Source organism: Haemaphysalis longicornis, unplaced genomic scaffold (assembly GCF_048455015.1).
Source record: "Haemaphysalis longicornis isolate Haplotype H1 unplaced genomic scaffold, Haemaphysalis longicornis Haplotype H1 scaffold_4, whole genome shotgun sequence".
Lineage (NCBI taxonomy): Eukaryota > Metazoa > Arthropoda > Arachnida > Ixodida > Ixodidae > Haemaphysalis > Haemaphysalis longicornis.
In genome coordinates this window covers 111065506-111080337 of record NW_027526361.1, presented here as the reverse complement: position 1 = coordinate 111080337, position 14832 = coordinate 111065506, and the positions used below count along the sequence as shown (strand labels likewise).

Sequence of the window (14832 nt, the reverse complement as noted above, 5' to 3'; positions counted from 1 at the left end):
TACATCCCGAATCCGCGGCGCTGTTACAAGTGCCAGCGGTTCGGGCATGGTACCAACTCGTGTCGGGGCCTACTAACCTGCGCCAAGTGCGCGCAACAAGGTCATCACTCTGATAATTGTCCCTCTAACCAATTGCTTTGTGTGAATTGCAAAGGACCTCACGGCGCGTATTCGCGAGCCTGCGAGACATTCAAAATTGAAAAGAAAATCATCAACGTCAAAGTCACGGAAAACATCACCTTCCCGGAGGCGCGAAAGAGGTTCGCCTCTTTCCCCCTGGGGAGGTACGCCGACGCAGCTCGCCGGGGGGCGGAGCGGCGTCTAGTTTCGGCGGGGACCCAGTACCGCGAGTAGGACTTCGTCCCGCCACCGCCCCCCCCCAGGGTTGCCCCAGGCAGCCCAACCAGCCTCTGCCCCGCTAGCTCACCCAGCAGCGGCTATGGTGGCAACAACTTCTGTTGGGGATGCCGCTGCATCCACTGCTTCCTCTCCACCGGCCCAAAGCACATGCAAGGGCACGGAGATGGAGACGGAGGCAGTTGCAGCGACCCCCTCCTCCGCCTCACTGCCGGTGCCATCTGTGGTGCTCCCCACGCCTTCGGCGCTGGCAGCGCAGGCAAAGAACACCCGAAAGGGTACAATGTCAAGGGGGCCCAGTCCGCTGGGCACCCCCTTGCCTTCAGATGACGACATGGACGTCGAGCCCTTCCGGCTTCCATCGCAGCGGAAGGAACGGGCTGCGACGTCCAGGTCAGTAGAGAAGGCCAGAAAACCCCTTCCAAGAGTGCAAGCCCCGAAAGACCCTACATAAATAATAACACTCCAGTAGCTCTGAACACATAATAATGGGAAGAGAAAATATTGTTCAATGGAACTGCAGAGGCCTTCTGAATAATCTTGACGACGTGTATGAGATTCTGCATGCCAATCAGCCAAGTGTAATGTGTGTTCAGGAAACACACCTGAATTCCAAGAACACCCATTTCTTGAATAGTTACCTGGTATACAGAAAGGACAGGGTTGGCTGCACACACTCTTCTGGCGGTGTGGCCATAATCGCCCGCAAATCCTTAGCATGCCACCCTGTCACCTTGAACACTATCCTTGAGGCTGTTGCAATTCGAACACTAATATATAATAGATTGATAACGGTATGCTCCATATACATTCCTCCTGATGTTTCACTTTTAAGCTCTGACTTCGAGGCGCTGGTTGACCAGCTGCCCGAACCGTACATCCTTACAGGCGACCTTAATGCTCATAACTATCTTTGGGGCTCTTCTCGTACGGATGCCCGGGGTCGCCTGATAGAGGGGTTCTTACATCCTCTGGAGCATGCCTTTTCAACAATAAACAGCCTACATACCATAACATAGGACACAACACATACTCATGTCTTGACTTGGCGATTGGCTCCGCAGTTCTCTTTCCTCTTCTCGAGTAGGGCGTGGGCACTGACCCATATGGCAGTGACCACTTCCCCACCTCACTCACATACATAGGTAAAGGCCCATGCAGTACAACTTCCCATAATAGGTTCAATGAAGCACGAGCTAACTGGAATACATTTACAGACACATCCAAACTACACCACACATCCATAGGACACCTACACGTCGAAGAAGCTACCCAACTCCTCACGGCGCACATCCTCGACGCCGCCGAAAAGTCCATTCCCCACGCCTCTGGTGCCCCGCGCAACCAGCGGAGGCCGTGGTGGAATGAGGACTGTAGGCGGGCGCGAGAGGCCCAGAACAAGGCGTGGGGTATCCTGCGCAGGTACCCCACGTCGGGAAACCTTTTATTGTTCAAAAGGGCTAAGGCGATGGGAAAACGTGTGCGCCGTGGGGCAAAACGAGAGAGTTGGCGCTCATTCGTAACATCCATAAACTCTTACACTGACTCTCGCAAAGTCTGGACACGAATACGCAAACTAAAAGGACAACAGACACACAGCCTGCCCCTGGTCAGTACAACAGGGGACAAACTAGAAGACCAGGCTAACACACTCGCACAACACTTCCAACACGTGTCCAGTTCAGCACACTACACTAGCACTTTCATGAAACACAAACAATTGGCCGAAAAGAAGTCTTTACGTGATAATGATAAGTCAACCTCCTCTTATAACTCGGAGTTTTCACTTCATGAGCTGAGGACCGCTCTGAGCACTTGTAAACCCTCAGCTCCAGGCCCAGACAACATCACATATACAATGATACAGCACCTACACTCAGACACTCTTCTAACACTCCTTCACCTATATAACAAGATTTGGCTTTCGGGGCACATTCCTCGCTCTTGGAGGGAGGCCATAGTAGTGGCTTTCTTAAAAGAAGGGAAGGACTCTTCCTCTCCTTCTAGTTACCGGCCCATTGCTTTGACAAGCTGCCTGTGCAAGCTCCTCGAGAAGATGATAAACCGTAGGCTCGTGTACTTCCTTGAGTACAACGGTCTTCTCGAGATCTGCCAGGCAGGCTTCCGGGCAGGGCGATCCACAAATGATCAATTAGTTGCACTGGAATCTTACATTAAGGATGCCTTTATACACAGACAGTACTGCATGACCGTATTTTTTATATCGAGAAAGCTTATGATACGGCATGGCGTTATGGCATTCTTGCAGACCTAAAATCCTATGGTGTGACAGGTAACATGCTTAACTCTTTCGCTACCGCACCTATCAAAATTGATCAATTTGATCGATACTTTTGGGAGCGCCTTTTCATAGCGTTCCATGCGTTTCTCGAACAAGTAAAGATGTTCGGAGTTAGATCAGAAAATGGCCTTTCAAAATCAGTTTTGTTTTCATTTTTGCTACAGAAACGCGATTTTTGACACGCTTTTGAATCACCTGGGTGTGGAAAAGGGGCGTGGTCATCGCGCGTCACTGCTACCAACGAAGAATGCGTGCAACTCGTAATTACTCTGCACCAGCGCTTGTTTTTTGCTATCACGGCGTGAATGGGGAACTAGCAAACGATTTTCAATCGTCCGGTTTGCGCTCTGACAGTAATAATCCCAGAAGTCGTCTGAAAATGTCAAGCAGTGCCTGGTTGCAAAGCTACTTTATGGTTTTAGGCAGTTTTATTTCCTTTGCGCACGTTGTTCTAAGTACTGTGGTAGTTCTACTTACCCCAGGACCATTCACAAACAGTTTACAACAGTTTCGGTTTTGTTTCTGCATCGCGAAATTCATATTTAGCGTTACTACGCAGTTACCCAACTTCAAGGCTACCTGCCATGGCGCCTGGAGCGTCCGTGACTGATCCTCGAACAAAGCACGGCGCTCCTGATTTCCCCCACCCTAACCCGATTTCTGCGATAAAAACTTCAGATGCAAGTCAAAAGGTCACACCCAGTCGCCAGATATCTGTTCCGCCGAGGACAGCGCTTCAAACTGGCCTTACACTGCCAGCTGTTCGACTTCCAGTTTCGTTTCCATGCGAGGATATATCCGGGTGTCTAATGTTGCTGCTTAGTTGAACTGTCTATTCGGACGGAGTCTCCAAGAAGTTTTTGTACTGTTTCATTTGAAAATGTTAGGTGGCGCTGCAATAGAGAAGGCTCGTTGTACTGATCTTTTTCGTCGCGCAACTGCTACTCGGCCAAAGATCGCAGGGCACGATTCTAGCTCACCGTACCTCATTTTTGCGAGCAAGGCTACAATTGTGAGTAAGAAGATGATAATAAAGCTCAGCTTTATGTTTTGAGAGATAACTGACCGTGAACGACAACAAGCATCAGCCACGGCGTTCCATTTTCAACTTCATGCATGTTTTTTTCCACATCGCGTGCTAGTCCCAAATATTGTGCTCGCTGTAAATGAAAAGTCAGCCATTGACAAGATGTTTTCACGTTATGTGGGGGCAAATTGGTGCCTCTGATAATGACAAACCGACAGGTTTATTCCAGGAAACCACCCGAAATTGCACATTTCGAATTGGAGGTTGGGCTTCACCGCATGACACGAGCACCGTGTATGCTAACATTTTTTTTTAAATCTGACAAACTGTTCCGCGCAAGTCGACAGTTTTTCTAGGGCGTGTTTTTGAAATGTTTCCCTACAAAATGTATATTCTGATTGATTGATTGATTGATTGTGGGGTTTAACGCGCCGACGCAACGCAGGCGATGAGGCGCGCCGTAGTGGAGGGCTCCGGATTAATTTTGACCACCTGGGGATCTTTATCGTGCGCCGAAATCTCGTACACACGGGCGTTTTTGCTTTTCGCCTCCATCAGAAAAGCGGCCGCCGCGGCCGGGAATCGAACCCGCGACCTCGTGCTCAGCAGCGCAACGCCTTAGCCACTGAGCCACCGCGGCGGGTAAAATGTATATTGTAATTTTTTTCTACTACCGGTGGTTTGATAAACACAACTTCTTTTTTATCATTTTTTTCGGCAACTTGACAAAAATTTTGATCTTGATATTTTTTTTTACAACTATGATATATAAAAACCTTTAGAAAACTGGTGTTATTGGAAAGGCCGTTAAATAATCTGCATTTTGTGTTCCTGCAATTAGCGCCTAACCAATTTTTTAGCAGGGAAAAAAATGTTTTCTTGGACCCCTAAAATTAGTCAATTTTCCGGCGGTAGCGAAAGAGTTAACACTCTTTCAAGTTACCTGTCCGAACGAACATTTCGTGTCAGGGTCGGTTCGGCACTTTCAAACGTTCACGTGCAGGAGAATGGCGTGCCTCAAGGTGGCGTATTGAGCTGCACCTTGTTTATACTTAAGATGAACTCTCTCAGAAAGGCACTGCCGCCAACCATATCCCGCTTGATATATGTAGATGACATTCAAATATCTTTCAAATCATGTAACATATCCATTTGTGAACGTCAGGTCCAGCTTGGAGTAAATAAACTTTCTCGCTGGGCAGATGAAAATGGGTTTAAACTTAATCCTTCTAAAAGTACCTGCGTTGTATTCTCAAAAAGGCGGGGCATCCTGCCCGATCCCGACTTAAAACTCTTTGGTGACTCGATTCCAGTAAAAAGAGAGCACAAGTTTTTGGGTGTGGTGTTTGACGCCATTCATACCCCACATAAAACGACTCAAACAAAAATGCCTAAAAACAATGAATATTCTAAAAGTCCTGTCTCACCAATCGTACGGTGCAGACAAACAACTCCTGCTTCGACTTTATGCCGCGTTGGTGGGGTTACGGTTGGACTACGGAAGCGTTGTGTATGGGTCAGCCACAAAAACAGCACTTAAAATGCTCGACCCAGTGCTTCACTTGGGGCTTCGCCTGTCTTGTGGGGCATTCCGTACCAGTCCTGTCCACAGTCTTTATGCAGAGTGCGACAAATGGTGCTTAGCGTACCAGCGAACTTATGTTGACCTCCTATATGCCTCCAAAATCTCATCAATGAATAACCCTCCCTTTAAACCGGTTTTTAATGATACGTCCACAACTAAACTCTTTTTAAACCGCCCATCAATTTCCGTTTCCTTCTCGCAGAGAGTGAGGGACGAGGTGACTATTCATGAGGTCTCCCTCTTAGACACATTCAAATCATCTCACACTGATCTTGTAGCACCATGGCATCTTCGTCCTGTAGCATGTGACTTGTCTTTCGTACAATATAATAAGAACAGGACACCAAGAAGTGGGATTTCGCAGCATTTCATGCATCTGCAGAATAAATACAGGGCTGCAGAGTTTTTCAGCGATGCATCTAAAACGTCCACTGCGGTGTCTTGTGCTGCGCATGGGCCCAATTTTAAAGCATGTAGAACAATGAATATTAATACAAGTATTTTTACGGCAGAGGCATATGGCATATTTCTAGTTGTAAGTCACATAGTTGAACATCATATTCCTACATCCGTCATTTATACAGATTCTTTGAGCGTCGTCCGTGCATTATCATCCGGAAAGTCATCAAAAAACCATGTCATTAATCTTGTCTTCAGAACGATTATGGTAGCTTATTCATCAAACCTTGGGGTGACTGTGTGTTGGGTGCCAGGCCACTCTGGCATTGGCGGTAATGAAGTGGCGGATGAAATGGCCGCCAATGCTGCACTCCGAAACACAGTCGACATGTCAACACTACCTTACACAGACCTCAAGCCACACATTAGACAACAACTCCGTAAAACTTGGCAAGCAGACTGGAGCGAACAGACAGACAACAAACTACATGTAATAAAACCACACCTGGGACAATACACTACTGACTCACACAACAGGCACATTGAAGTTACCTTAGCTAGGTTACGGATAGGCCATACGCATGTAACGCACTCGCACCTGCTCACGGGATCTCCAAGTCCCCTGTGTAGCAGGTGTGGGGAGGGCCTATCCGTAGTCCACATACTCATACAATGCAAGGCACTTGACACAACACGACACAAACACTTCAGAGAACTCTACAGACAACATATTCCCCTACACCCATCTCTGTTTCTAGGTGACGATGCCATGGTTTCTGTGAAACGCGTTTTTAAATATTTGTCAGATGTTAAGTTTTTAAACCTCATTTCCTATCATGCGTAATCACATCTGGCCCTATACACCAGCCATCACCATTATCTTTATTGATCTTACTATGTCCAGTTTACACATTTTATACCTACCTTTTGTGGTAATCACTTGTTTTCATTAAATAACTTCTCTGGCGCTCTTTGCCCTCGTCGGCCTTGCGCCATTAAACACCAACCATCATCATCAAGACTCGCCATCCGTCGATTCCTTTGCTTCTAATAGGTGACTTTAACATTCCAAACATTACGTGGGCAACTGAACCACCTACCATCAGCCCCTTTTCCACATTCACAAATGATTTCTTAAATCTGTGCTCTATTTTTTCCTTGTCGCAATTAGTAAAGCAACCTACCAGAACAACGGCGTCGGTAGCTAACACACTAGATCTTGTGCTTACGTCCCACTCCGACTTTGTTTCGAACATTACTCATCTGCCAGGATTAAGCGATCATTCTCTGCTATCGTTCAACATCAATGCATCCTGTCCCAAGCATGTAAAAACGGTTCAAACAATTCATGACTATGGTAAAGCCGATTTTAGCTCCATTAATAATGAACTCTGCACATTTCTTGATATTTTCCTGTCCACTTTTGATAGTCGTAGTGTTCAAACTAACTGGGACGTTTTTGTAGATAAGGTGAAACAACTAACAAATAAATACATTCCTGTTCGCACTATCACATCCGGCCGCAATGCACCATGGTTCAACGTACAGATTAAGCGCCTCTTAAACAAAAAGCGTCGTATTTATAGGGCCGCGAAAAAATCCTCTAACATCGCTCGATGGGACGACTACAATAAAGCGTCGCAAGAGTGCATCACCGCCATAAAAAATGCAAAATATTGCTATCTTAACACCACGCTACCGACAATGTTGTTAACTGATCCTAAGAAATTTTGGCGCATTATTAACCCCAAAGATAGCGATACGATAACCTTGACTGACAGTACTGGAAACACCATTCCCCCTCAGCTGTGTGCAGAAGCCCTAAATGATGCCTTTTCCAGAAATTTTTCTGTAACAACAGATGTTCCTGTTCCGACTGCCCCCCATTCTAACCACCCTCCCATGTTTCCTATTACTATTGACTACGTTGGTGTAGAGAGTATAATCAAGTCTTTAAAGCCTTCCTCGTCTCCTGGGTGTGATACGATTAGTCCGAAATTTTTGAAAAACACAAGCTCTTATTGTTCAATCATACTAACAAAGATATTCGAACAATCGTTTCATGAAGGCTGTCGCCCCATCGACTTTAATATTGGAAAAATAACTGCACTGTTTAAAACGGGTAACAAACATTCACCATCTAACTACCGGCCCATCTCGCTAACCAGCATACCCTGTAAAATATTAGAACACATAATATATTCCAACCTGGCAGGTTTTCTCGAATCTAACTCGTTTTTTTCTAAGTGCCAACACGGTTTTAGGAAACATTATTCATGCGAACCTCAGCTTGCATCTTTCACCCATGGACTACACACCATTCTTGATCGTTCATCTATCGCTGATTGCATTTTTTTAGACTTTTCGAAAGCGTTTGATAAAGTATGTCACAAGTTGTTACTTCACAAACTACAAAATCTTAATCTTGATCCCAAACTTTTATTTTGGCTTGAATGTTTTCTTTTTAACCGCTCTCAGTTTGTTTTAGCTAATGATAACGTCTCACCCCGAACGAACGTCTTTTCTGGAGTCCCTCAAGGATCTGTCCTGGCTCCCCTGCTATTTCTTATTTACATTAACGACTTAACTTTATCTGTTACATCTCACATTCACTTGTTTGCCGATGATTGCGTCCTCTTTCGTGAAATATCTAATGACAATGACCCATTAACCCTTCAATCCGATCTTAACGTTATTTCAGTGTGGTGCAAAACATGGGCAATGGAACTTAACACTAGCAAATGCAAGTTTCTTCGCGTATCTAGAACTAACCATTTATTCCCCACTTACTATCTGAACGATGCTCCTTTGGAATCTGTCAGCACTTACAAATATCTCGGAATACATATTACTAACGACCTCACTTGGTTCTTGCATACAGCGTACATAATTAATAACGCTAATCGCATGCTCGGCTACGTACGTCGAAATTTCTCACAGGCTCCCTCAACACTAAAACTGACTCTTTACAAAACGCTTATACGTTCCAAACTGGAATATGCTGCATCAGTTTGGGATCCTAACCAAGAAAATCTAACACACTCACTTGAAATGGTCCAAAATAACTCTGTTCGTTTTATACTTTCTAACTACAACCGGACTGCTAGTATAAGCACTATGAAATCCAGCCTCAGGTTACCTTCTTTATCTTCTCGTAGAAAAATCCTTCGCCGTTGTCTTTTTCATAAGCTTTTTCATCACAGCCATCTACGCGACGAACTCATTCTGCCTCCTCGGTACATTTCAGCTTGCATTAATCATGTCCATAAAGTCGGCTTGCCGCCCTGCAGAACTAACTCCTTTTCCCAGTCATTCATACCGCGTACATCACAAGAATGGAACCACCTACCCGCATTGACGGCAACAATTTCTGACCACCAACGTTTTAAAACTGCTTTAGCTAACATTGTAAAATCGGAAGCATTGAAGTGCATTGTATTTTCCTGGTTTTGTTCGGTTTATTGTTTTTTTTTCTGTTCTGTTTTATATGTTTGTAACTATTGTAACCCACTCCCCTCTCTAATGCCTCTGGCCCTGAGGGTACCTAAATAAATAAATAAATAAATCAAAGAATCCATCACGAGATAGCTTCGCGTTCAGCCACCGTCGTCTTCTCGTAGGGGAACCGCTGAAGAAGAAGAAAGAGAAGAAGACAAAGTTGAGAAGACGAGGGCGTGTACGTTGCTCTCAGCCGGTTCCATTTAGTTCCATTCGCCGAATGCATCCTCTTGTGCGGCCTCCCAGACGAACTCCTGCTTTGAAGAATGCATGCTGGACAGGGGCTGGAGAAGTTCGGCCATGTTCGGCTGGAGAAGTTCGCGTTCAACCACCGTCGTTATCTTCACGTAGGGGAACCGCTGAAGAAGGAGGAGAACAAGACAAAGCTGCGAAAACGAGGGCGTGTACGTTGCTCTCAGCGGGTGCACCAACGTCAACAACCTTCACCTCACCAACGCTGACGGAGACTACCAATTCTACCACAGAGACGACAACATCGACAAGAACATGATGGAGGAGTTTCGGCGCCTCGAGCACCACCGCCTACTCACCGTAATGCAACAGTACTTGCGTGCCTTTGCCACCGGTGTGGACCCGGACGTGGAATTGCCTCTGGCGCTACTAAACACCAGATCACTCAACATAATGGCAACACGCCAGCTGCGCGATAAGCACGCATGCGCGTCTCCTCTCTCATCTCCTCCTCTACACTCCATCTGCTCTGTATAATAAACCCGGTCCGCGCGCCGCTTCCTCAGTTGCTGCTTCGGTTGAGACACGCTGCACCGTCCGATAAGCTGAATGGACGCCAACAATTCTGCTTTGCATCACCACATAGTTCCCTTCGGGGAGATGGTGTAATTTTTTTTTACTGGTTTGAGATTGAATTTTTGTTTCTGTGTGAATAAAGCCACATTAGTCTGAAGTAAAGGTACACTTGTTTCCTGAATTATTATTTCCCTGGGAATATGCTTGGGCTTTGTGGGGATAAGTAGGAACACTCCAGGTGGCCTTTTGACACCCTCTTTAGTTTCTAGGTATAGTTCTAAAATATGCAAACCTTTGAGTAAGATTATTGTGCATCACTCACTTGTATTTCTACAAAACAGCGTTAGAAAGTTTGCATATCATCCGCCCTCCCAGCAGAGTTCCCAGAAATGTCCGTCAACGTGATCAAAGAAGGGCATCTATCTTCCTCGTTATCCTTGAGTCACTGATTTTGTACCAGTAAAACGTAAAGCTCGAAAGGTTTGATTATTTGCCAACGTGATGTTCGTATCCTTTAAGACCAGTGATTTTATTTAAGAAACTTGTGGACAACATATTTGGAAACTTCGTTGGTGGCAGGTCCGTTGTACTCTGAACGGCACTGAATTGTGCGAAAGAAAAAAAAAAAAGCACTCGGTCGTCACGACTAGTGTCAATTTATCTGTCTGTATGACAGCAATTATTTTGCGTAAAATATTATGCTGCACGCGAAATGAATCATGTGGCAGTTGTGTGATATATTTGTGAGAAAGAAAATTTTGAAAAGAAAATGAGAAAGAAAACGCTAAAAAGACTTATGGAAGAGCGCTTATACTGCTGACACAACGGTGCAGGGAAACGTTCAATATAAGCAGTCTGCTGTCAAAGTATGATGTTCCGAAGCCTCTATGAGACCCCACGTATCCGTATGAAACGCTATAAACAGATCCAAATAAGTTTGCTACACAGGGAAACAGAAGCGTAGTGCAGAGAAGAATGTTTGCTGAGGAAAATTGACAGTATAGGCGGCCTTATTTACATGATGGCAGTAGAGCTTTTTCTTATTGTTTAAACAAAGCAGGGGACGGTGTATTGCGTTGTAGACGGATTTTCGTTTGGCGTCACCCAAGAATGCTTAGGCATGAAAAAAATCGCGCCAGAGGGAGATGAATAATATACGCGAGCAGCAAAGTAAAGTGATCAAAGCAGCAGAGCCGATTACTAGGCATTCTGCGTCCTCTGTTTATACTAATTATTTGTCTTATCGCCGCCAAAAAATCTACCAAACATGTCTCATGGCTACTGAATTTACTCGTGCCTGAAAGTATATATTCGAAAATTTGGTTTAGGTACTTCTATATTATACCACTCAGCCCTGGGAAGTTGAGTGTTAAGTAATATAAAATTAGGTTCCACGAACCATGGGTTGTAAAATTATTTGAATACTCACCTTTATTTCCATCAAATGAATCGGTGGTCCGACGCAGTGTGCATCGGAGCAGGGGCGTCTGCAACAGGCAACGGCCACAGAAGCTTCAGTCAGGCCGTAACCTGGAACGAAATTCAAGAAAGAAAGCGTTTATGAAAATAAACATACTTTCTCGCGCGTGTAATTAGGTTTCACTCAAAAGACCGGCTACTGTGCTTATGAGGTTCAGCGCAAATAATAGATATCAGCACAAACCGAAATTTCTCACTGGAATTTGAGATTTGCAGTGAACTCGTAAATTTGGCATACGGACGCCATGGGTGAACGCAAACCATGATTTTGCAGTACTATAGCAGGTTGTAGCATTCCTATTGGTGAAGCTGTAGGAATAGTTTCTTCGTGTTTGTTGAACACGCTTGAGTGTGAGGCTTACTATTCGATGAAATGAGGCGATATAGACTGTCTTGAAACCTAAACATTGAGTCGGTAACGAGTTTCTGCGCTGATGTGTTACATGGTTCCAAAATTTTGGGCCGAGAATTCACGTCACGCACCCGCTGAAGTACTTCACTAGCGTACTTACCACGCAATACAGATGCATTTGGGAGCATAGCACAAAGCTCGCCCAGGAGTTTCAATGGTATCATAGTTCCACCAATCAAAACAGCTCGCACTTTCTTCATATCAATGTTGTCACGCTGTATTCTGTCGACGATTTGGCGAATGCATGTGGGGTAAAGTACTGTCACACTGTTCTGAAATATAATTCATGTGAAGAGTTGTTCCGTAAATGCCACCATTGCTTTTGGGAATAACGGTATGTCAAAGTTGTCGCAGCAATTCATTTCAACGAGTCAGAAATACCTGCGACTTATTGACCAGCTGAATAGGTTGCCGACCGGCTGCCCGGTGGGTACCTCCTGTTATTTGGAAACCGTTGATAACCATGATGATAGGAAATCCGGTGTTTATGGCACAACAATAATTCGCGACAGATGCTACAAAAAATGATCGAAGCATGGCGCACGCGGTCAACTGATTAAAAGGTACAAACCGGTCAAGGAATGACCCCACAATTCTCGAGGTAGCTAGTATGAACAGAGTAACTCACTGGGTAAGAAAAGAAAATTAGGTACAATCACCGCTGGAGGGGATTCGGGCCAAGGACCGCCAGAATATGAGGCCAACATGAAACCCTGGTACAATTGGGTCTTTTTTTCCAGCGTAGCTGTTTTACAAGCCGAAAGTTCGGTGTTGCAGGAAAAAATATCAAGAAAATGCGGAGCGCTATAGAGCGCGTGTTCCGGGGAGACCGCCATGTCCCCGGCTCGCGCAGTGGCTTTAGCAAAAAACAAAAAAAAATTTCAGCACTGTCGTCAAACGCTACCGCGCATGTAAAAAACCTCCAGCGCTAATGGTAAAGTTTAAAACAACACCCTGCTTGGGAGAGGTCACCGCAGCCGCCGCATTATGCGGAAGCCCTTATGGATAATTGGACACCTGGCTACAAGTGAGCCAATCCTTCCTGAGACGACTTGCAGATCCCGTCACCGCTGCCTCGTGTCGATGATGAAGAGAAGGTGGGAGTCTACGATGCTGAGGATGACTTTGCATCCATAACTCATCGTGGAGAAGACGACACCCTCTTCGGCAAATATTATGGCCATTACTAGCACCGCAACTATGCAAATAAACAATGATACTGTAACATAACTGTGCCCAGCAATGCTCACCGATAACAGCTCCGCCATTCAGGTCTTCCGCGTAGGTGCAAGCTTTTCGGAATTTTTGCCACACATTATTTCTCAAACTTTATTTGCATGAATAAATATGGTGCAGTACACATTGAAATATCAAGGCACAATATCACACATAGATATGTACGAAAAGGGATCTCGGTCGCAGTCGTGAAGCAGTTGGCACAAAGCTTGTAGCACGAGAAAAAGAACTGGTTGGCCGATATTTACATTTGCAAGTGCATTGTCTAAAGCACAGCAAGAAATAACACTTATAACAAGTTTCTATATACAAGGCATGCATGCGGCTTGAGGAATAGGACCCTTGGTAAGGAAGACTTGGTGCATGCAAGGCACCATGCAGTCTTTCGCGTGTATGCATTCAACGCCTACTCATCCTGCCTAGCATGTTTGCATCGGTGGATGACCTGGCTTCTAGTTTTGTACTATATAATCATGCCTCACTTAAACACAATCTTATCTCGCTGCCTGTGTACCGCTCTGCTCGTATAGATCACCAACATATAGTCGCGATAACACAATGTCGCACGAATACCTACTTTTATTAATTTCTTCCAAATACGGCAAATGACTGGAACCGTCTACCCAGCAATATTGCGCAGATATCTGACTTTACACTTTTTCGTGAGACTTTATGTGCTTTTTTCTTGGGTGACGACGCGGCATGACTAATTTTCATACTGTTATATTACGTGTGCGGATTAGCATGGCTTATGCTATCTTTTGGGTTGTTTTTGCAGTGCTGCTGTTCTGTCAATTTTTTGTATTGCCAGTGCAAACATGTCAGCCCCCGTGTTTTTCGTGTGAGTGCTTTGTTTTGTGCCGCAGTTATGTTCACTTACATTTTCTGTTTTTTCTGTACCACACTCCCCTCTACAATGCGTAAGCACTTGAGGGTGTATGAAATAAATAAATAAAGGAAATAGACCACCTTGCGCCAGTGCCTCGTGCGGCGTTTTGTTCGAGTCGAGTCCCTCTAGAGCATTCGTGGTACACGGGACTTTTTGGATAATTTGAGGCGGGTTTTGGGCTGAGAGCGCACTTAACCGCGTTCACACGTGCCCTCCAGAGGAAGTGGAAGCTGAGGATCAGAACACAGTTGCGAAGGTAGGACATTCAGCTTCAGTATATATAATTACCTGAGGATCGACCACATAATCGGCCATCACGTGTCAAAGAAAGTCTGTACTCTATCCTAAGTGAACCTAGCAATGTTGCATGCCAGTTAGACGGGCTAAAGGCGTCTCTACTTTGCTGCACCGGATGCATCCCGCACCGTAGGTCAAAAAGAAGCACTGAGAGTCCTGCCGTGTCATAACAGGCAACACGCCGGCGTGAAGCAGAAAGAAGGAATCTCTAGACCAGGTGGGCAAGGGAATAAATCGCACATGCCTCAATAGATTCGTGCATCGCGCGCTCGCGGGTGGTAGTCGATAAAGAGGAGCCGGGAGAACTTTCGCCAGTAGGTCCCAGTAGAGCATTCCTGGTTTAGCGCCGAGGAGGCACTCCCAAGAAAACTGCTTCTCCAAGGTGACAAGTGCAATGGCGACTAGGCTGTTGCCTTTAAAGCACGTTAGCAGTCTTAAGTTCCTCTAGAAAGATTTATAGTGGGGTTAACGGTGTTGAGATTCGTGTAGTCTCGTTCCTTGCCTGTAAAAAAAGCCTGCAACTAGTCGGTAAGGTATTTCTCAAAACAATTTGGTGAACGCGATCTTTCATCGGCGCCATAAA

General features: G+C 45.3%; 1 protein-coding gene across 1 annotated transcript in view; it reads right to left on the bottom strand.

The window, feature by feature from the left end:
• Positions 1–14832, bottom strand: part of LOC144179264 (uncharacterized) — a 76702-nt gene that overhangs the window by 21617 nt on the left and 40253 nt on the right. Inside the window, exons 7-8 of the mRNA XM_077707553.1 lie at positions 11928–12099; positions 11366–11466 (exon numbers count right to left, since the gene is read on the bottom strand). Coding sequence (XP_077563679.1) covers positions 11366–11466; positions 11928–12099 — 273 coding nt within the window. The remainder of the gene's footprint in view (positions 1–11365; positions 11467–11927; positions 12100–14832) is intronic.